At 38.4% G+C, this 6,547-nt stretch overlaps 1 protein-coding gene and 1 long non-coding RNA gene across 2 annotated transcripts in view; one reads left to right on the top strand and one right to left on the bottom strand.

Annotated features, from left to right (window-relative positions):
* The window catches only part of LOC146477888 (uncharacterized), a 3,480-nt gene extending 3,212 nt beyond the window's left edge, over positions 1 to 268 (top strand). Inside the window, exon 4 of the long non-coding RNA XR_014865290.1 lies at positions 1 to 268. This exon is cut by the window's left edge and continues 937 nt beyond it. This is a non-coding gene — a long non-coding RNA (uncharacterized LOC146477888).
* Positions 269 to 417: 149 nt separating this feature from the next.
* On the bottom strand, positions 418 to 6,543 carry LOC146477887 (polyprenol dehydrogenase-like). The gene is made up of 7 exons (XM_085112989.1): positions 6,176 to 6,543; positions 5,066 to 5,173; positions 4,691 to 4,759; positions 3,716 to 3,932; positions 3,205 to 3,297; positions 2,045 to 2,252; positions 418 to 741 (listed from the first exon to the last, which is right to left on the bottom strand). Exons 1-7 carry the CDS (start codon positions 6,258 to 6,260, stop codon positions 562 to 564), a joined length of 960 nt encoding a protein of 319 aa, XP_084969115.1. The 5' UTR covers positions 6,261 to 6,543; the 3' UTR covers positions 418 to 561.
* Between the last annotated feature and the right edge of the window lie 4 nt (positions 6,544 to 6,547).

Here is a 6,547-nt window from a genome sequence, read left to right as displayed (position 1 = left end):
TGCGGTTTCGCATTTGTGTGGTTTTTTTTAGGCGAAGTCGCTGACTTTTCCCCATTGCGACCCATACCTAAACCAAACAAACAAGCAAAAGACAGACATCTAATTACAGGGAATCTTCGCAACAAGATGTAATTTTGTTCTTTGGGTGATTTCACCATGTCGTTGTTACTGAGGCTGAACTAGAAACTTCTGCGAGCTAGATTAACGAAGCACACTTCTACGTTAAGATTAATCCTAAGTATTGTCCCCTGAAAATAGCCTGTTAACATTTGGCCCCTGGTTTCTCAAATTAGGTCGGATAAATGAGAAGCGCTCTAAACGACTTTCTTCGACAGTTAGTTACAAATTGTGGACATTGTACTGCAGACATACGATAACAATGCTACAAAAACCCACCGGTCCACAAGGGAGTAAAGCTCTGACTCCGCCTTATAACTTTTAATTTCATTAAGAAACCTATATATTTTGATTTTGTTTGACAATGTATATCATACCAATTATACTTTATATACTTTATAAATAGCCTGTAATCTTGTTTCTTCAAGGACAATTTTCAATACTTCATTCCGGAATTCCAGTGAGTTCACAACTGACTTTCCAGAGTCTTCTCTGGACATCCTCTCTGTAGGATTCATCCGAGGACTGCACTGAAAGGCAATTAATGAAGTATTGCCCTCCAATACCTTCCAACTCAGGTGATAAGGCTACATAAAGACTGTTGTCTGCTCCTTGCTTGGGAGTCTGCAACAAACAACAAAATAAACTACAAGTGAGGATTTTGTACCCTGCATAAGCAGGCGCCTTTTCAGTAGGCTGCGGGCAAGCTCTCCGTTTCCCGTTCCGAAATTCATAAAGGGACAGGGCCCTAGTTTACACATTGTTCAAATTGCGTCATATGAAGAAATAAACCCCATCGCCAGAAAGACCACATAAAAATTTGTAAGTTTACCAAGTTTGGTTTTGTTTCATTGTGCAGTAACCAGGCTGTGACCTGTCAAAAGACGCTCAAATTCCATACAAGAGTCTCTAATTCTGAGATGGCGTCCCCCAGATCCATAAAAATTAAAGTCTCTTTTTTTTCTCGTTTTTGTAAACCGTCTACATAGTTGTAATCTAATGACAGAACCTCAAACTTGGTAAACTGACTAATTTTAATGTGATCTTTTTTGTGATGAACTCCAATTTCTGATTAAATGAAAATTTAAAAACTTGTCCCCAGTCTTCAATTGAACTCTGTCAAAACGAGCAATTATGTCGGCCACAAAAAGGATTTAGCACGAGCACCACAATCCTCTTGAGGCTTGCTTTGCTTGCTGCTCTTGCCTCAAATACATGTGTCGCGTGAGACCCCAGTTTGAGAGCCTGCTTGCAGGCTACCTTTTCACGCATTTGTTTTATCTGAGGTGTGTGAAACACAAGCCGCAAAAGGCGTCAAGTCTCCCTGTTGCTACCAAGTTTCCTAGGCATGACCTTCTAGGAAAATTACCATCCCCCCTCCCTTGCTCCTGAATGTAAAACGAGTCCATTACAAGGTTATCCCACGCTTTTTCGTCATTAGCTTTGCAATGAAAGCACGCGTGGGGCCGTATTGGTCACCTGATAATAACCAGGGCCCGGTTATTCGAAAGCTAATTAACGCTAATCCCCGATAAAAATTTGACCGGGGTTTCCAGCTTGCTCGTTGAAGATCTTTTTTTAAAAATCTTATTTTAAGGCAGTGGTAAAGACAAGTCTAAAGTCAAAACTGCGGGACAAAATCTTTGAAATCTTTTTTTATTTGCATCAAAGTTCAGGTTAATCCAGGATTAGCTTAATCTGGCTTTGAACAACTGGGCCCAGGTTGTATACTCTAGTAGAGCTAATTTGACGCCAATATTTGGATTTTGAAGGCAAAATCCTCATTTATGTCCTTGTTTTATACGTAAAAGCCCTTCGGTGTTTACCTACTTAAATAGAATTTCTGTGGACGACCTTGTTTTAAAAGGGCAAAAGCCAGGACGCAGCAATTGTTTTGGGGTGTGAAAAATTGTATTGTAAAGCTTACCTTAAATAAGAAGTATGCCAATAAGCTCTGGGGTATTCTTATAAGCCAATGTATATACTGAAACAGGTCTGTGTTAACCACTCCTGGGTGCAGTGCATTGGCTGAAACAAGAACGTTCTGTTCCTTCAAGCGTCTTTCAAGCTCATAAGTAAACAATAGATTTGCCAGTTTGCTTTGGCTGTAACACAGGTACGGTGAGTAATAGTTCCTGTATGGGAAATACAAAACAGTTTACATGTAAGAAAAACTATATGCACACACAAAAAACTGAAAAATACAATGCCACATTGTCAGTATCAAAATACATTTTAACTGAAAGATGCATGTATCTTGACTACCATTATGTATTAAACTCAAATAAAATCATTTCTTTCCATTTATATTGCATCACATGGGTGCTACGCAGCTCACAGACTTATGTACTGTCTTTGTAGTACTTGAATATCCCCATTGTCACATATTAAATGCCTTTATTCCTGTGCCTAGCTCCCAGCTGTCCTCATAGTTCAGTTGGTTAGAGCACTAATCCAGACATCATGGGTCAAATCCCACCAAGGTCAAATTGCCTTCACAGGGCTAGCATGCAAACCCAAAAATAATAAAATAATAATTTTATTCCATTTCTACTGTATTAAACTCAGTTTGGTTAACAAGTACTTAAAATGCGGTTTTAGGCCTACTTTACATATTCTACTTCCACTTATTTATTAACAGTTACCTTCAAGTAAGATCAAATGCAACAATTCATAGCTCAAGTGTTCTGAACGTTGAAAATGCTTTAAAGGACCCTAGTCAGCCTCCACCATTTTCGATGCCATTGAAATCATTGATATTGGATGGTGAAGCGAAATTGTATTGCTTTACTGTAAGTTGTGTTCCTGAAAATATGTTCCATTATCTTTAGTAGTTTCACAGTGATTTCGCTCATTTCGACATGCTCCGAATAAAATATAATAGCTAAACTCTTGCATATAAACAAAAACAAAGGTGTGGCTGACGAGGGCCCTTTAACTTATTTATAATATATACACAGCATAATATTAGTTGTATTTCACTCATTTTACAAATAAGAATCTGAGTTCTGCACTGTGTTCAACCATTAGGTCATTCGCTGTGCTGATCATTACAGTAACTGCAATGTGTCTCCAGCTTACACTTACTTGCTGTTAAGATCCTCAAAGTTTATAGTTCCTGGGACATGTGCCTCTGAGGACAACGTAACAATTCTAGAATGTCTTTCTGGTGAACCTGACCTGTTAAGAGGAACATCCAATTGACGCATTATTTAGGTAAAGGCTTTTCTTTACCATTAGCTTGAAATTAGCTTTTGAATTTAACATTTTCAATAAGCGAGATGAAAACCTCGATTACATGTACTTTTTGAATGGGGATTAAAGTGTCAATTGGCTTTCGAACAATCAGGCCATGAGGTTTAAATTTTAATTTCTTGTGAGTCAGCCGTCACAATCTACATTATCCTGGCCAAAACGTTCAGGACACTTGGACTATTTAACTTAAATCGTGAAAACTATCTTTCTCCTACCCCTTATTACCAATTGGCCAGGATTGTACATACTAAAACAATGAAACGAGAAACCCAATATGCACAAATCGGTCATTGCATTTAGGGGAACTAGAACATCAGAAGCACCCCTTCCCTAATTTACTCACTTGACTAAGTCATCTAAGAGCAGGTTTGTCAGAGCAAAATGCCCCAAATGGTTTATGCCAAGTTGAAGTTCAAATCCATCTTCAGTTGTTCCATAGGGTGGGAGCATTATCCCTGCATTGTTCACCAGAATGTGGAGAGGAAGTCCTTTCTTCTTGAAACTCATTACAAATTTCCTTACAGAGTTCAGGCTTCCAAGGTCCAGCTCCATAAATTCAACTGATTGAAACATCAGGGGAGAGAATGAAAAAAATTATATTCATTACATGACTTGCAGCTTTCAAAAGGTGATTCAGATGCTCACATTTAGAGGTTGCGAAAAATCCGACAATTCATTTTATTTCAAAATTCTTGGACAGTATGGTTTGATAGCCAGCTCTATTTTGCTTTAATTTGATATAGGGGTTTACATATCTACAGTTTAAAACTGGCCATGCTACATCGCTTGGATGTATATGCAAGACACCTCTAAAGGTATATGGTAACCTTAATGCTACTTGAAGATGTGTCGGGTTTTTTTTGGTAATAAAGCCAATGTAGCAGACATCTGGATTACTAACAGACACAGATCGGAGAGAGACTTGCATTACAGACAACAATCTCAGTTTGGTCACGCTGTCTGGGGGTTGTTTCATCCTTGAATAGATAATAATGAACATGATGATGTTGACTCACTGACACACTGACAATAATCATGATGACGATGACGATGACGATGATGATGATGATGATGATGATGATGATGATGATGATGAAAATGATGATGACGATGATAATGGTAATGGTGATGATGATGATAAGTCCCTGTGTCACAAAAGTGTGGTAACAATAATTCTAGTTTACGGCAGTAGTCACAATCAAGGACGGGGTTGTAAACAAAGCCCTAATTAGAAGAGAAGTGAAGTGAGACCTTCAATGATAATTTAATGGAATTTATGATCAAAATATCGTGACATGCACTGCCACTGTCAACCGACCTTTTGCATAAGGCAGCTCTTCTTTAAGTTCGCTGATAGCTTTTTCAGCTGTTTGTCCATCCCTGCAAGCTAAATTACCGAAATTACCGGTAAATTAACAGATAGTAGAAGTTAGCAAACAGTATTTTAATAACGAGAACTTTAAAAAATCAAAAACTAATAATAATATATGATTTTGAACAAGAGATCATTAAGGCTGTGAGAACCAAGATTTAACTTAAATTTTGTATTATACTGTATGCATATTTTGGTACTTAAGACATTTCCCCATCCGGCCTTAATCAATATTTTGTCATGCTGCACCAGTGTAACATCCTCTTTATATTTATTTATTATAAAATGCTTTGAGAAATAAAAGCTATGAACAAAACATACCCATTATGACAGACATGTGAGCCTTGCAGAGTCCTTTCACTGTCTCAAGACCAATACCTTTGTTTCCACCAGTTACTATGGCAACTCGACCTTGGCAATCAGGAATTTCTGTGGTAGAATTTCAAAGAATGTTGTATATTTTTAGACATTCATGACTGAATTGACTGGGTTGAATTATGTTTACACACAGGGAAACACTACTACCGTACAGATTGACTTGTATACCCCCCGTTCAAAAGAAAAGAAAAGAAACTCAAAATGGTGACATCGGACAATATGGAAGAATAAGTATGATTCAGATTACTTTTTCATTTTTATAACACGCAAGCCTGAGACTAAGAATCTGTACAGTTTGAAGTTTTGTACTGAAATGCAGCATCATTACATGTGGGTAACATACTGCATGCCGTACACCCCAGTAAAATACCTTTGCATGCATGAGATCTCATTGAGTTCTGCCATACCCTGCAGACCGGGAAGTACATGTAGCGTTAAGTTCTCGATCTGCTATATCAAATGAAAATGTAAACATAAGAGCATTCCATTTTTTTTGTAGAGGGTCGTACAGGGGTATTTTCGTGATGCGTGATTAGCTGATTTTATTTCCCGTGAAACGTGAGTGTAATAAATTATTCTTCGTAATCCGTGACCGTGAAGAGCTTCAAAATGAAATTTTCATTTCCGTGAACCGTGCAAGACACCCCCCCCCCCCCCACTCCTGTACGACCCTCTTTGTACCTACAACCCAAGCCCTCCCTTTGTTGCATTGCCAGCTCCTTTGAGAAAAGAATTCAACACTTCCAAATTTTGATCAATTTTGACAGTTCCTTTGACCAAAACATCATATTTCCCTCATTTTGGGCAAGACTCGACTGATCCACACCAGCCGTCCATCGTATTAATTATGTACATGTATACATTCTCAGCTGACTCAAAATCCATTCACAGTTGCTGTTTGTGAAAGAAGGTTAGCATGACGATGCTGCTGGGGCTGTGTAGAAGCGTTTCCAAAACTTACCTTGTCATCTCTACTAGGGGGATTGTGAGGGGGAGGGGGGGGGGAGTGACCCCATGGCATTACATGTAGAATTTATAATAAGAACAACTTACCTTCCAAGGAATTATGTTTGGCTAGAACCTGCTTCAAAAGGACTTTTGCTCCGTTGAAATAATTCGCAAGAAATGGTGTTGCCATGTTCAATACAAAGCAAACAAACTACAATTACACACGGGCAGCTTAAAATTAAAGCCAAAGCTAGCGGAACGATTTATGAGCTCGACGTTATTATCTTCCCATTGCAGGGGAACTCCAAGTCAAACGTACGGAAAGCAATTCGCTACTTCCTTTTAACCACTAAAGTGTCCATTCTGGAGCTTCTAAGTACTTTATCGTGCTCCGGTGAACTAGAAATTATTCTGGAAATGCTGAAAATGGACTGAAATGCACTTTGCTCATCTCAGTCCATTTCATAGTTCACCAAG

The sequence above is a fragment of the Pavona decussata genome, unplaced genomic scaffold (assembly GCF_977016875.1).
Source record: "Pavona decussata unplaced genomic scaffold, jaPavDecu1.1 SCAFFOLD_68, whole genome shotgun sequence".
Classification (NCBI taxonomy): Eukaryota; Metazoa; Cnidaria; class Anthozoa; order Scleractinia; family Agariciidae; genus Pavona; species Pavona decussata.
Note: the sequence above shows the minus strand (reverse complement) of the source record. Positions and strands in the feature narration are given on the sequence as shown.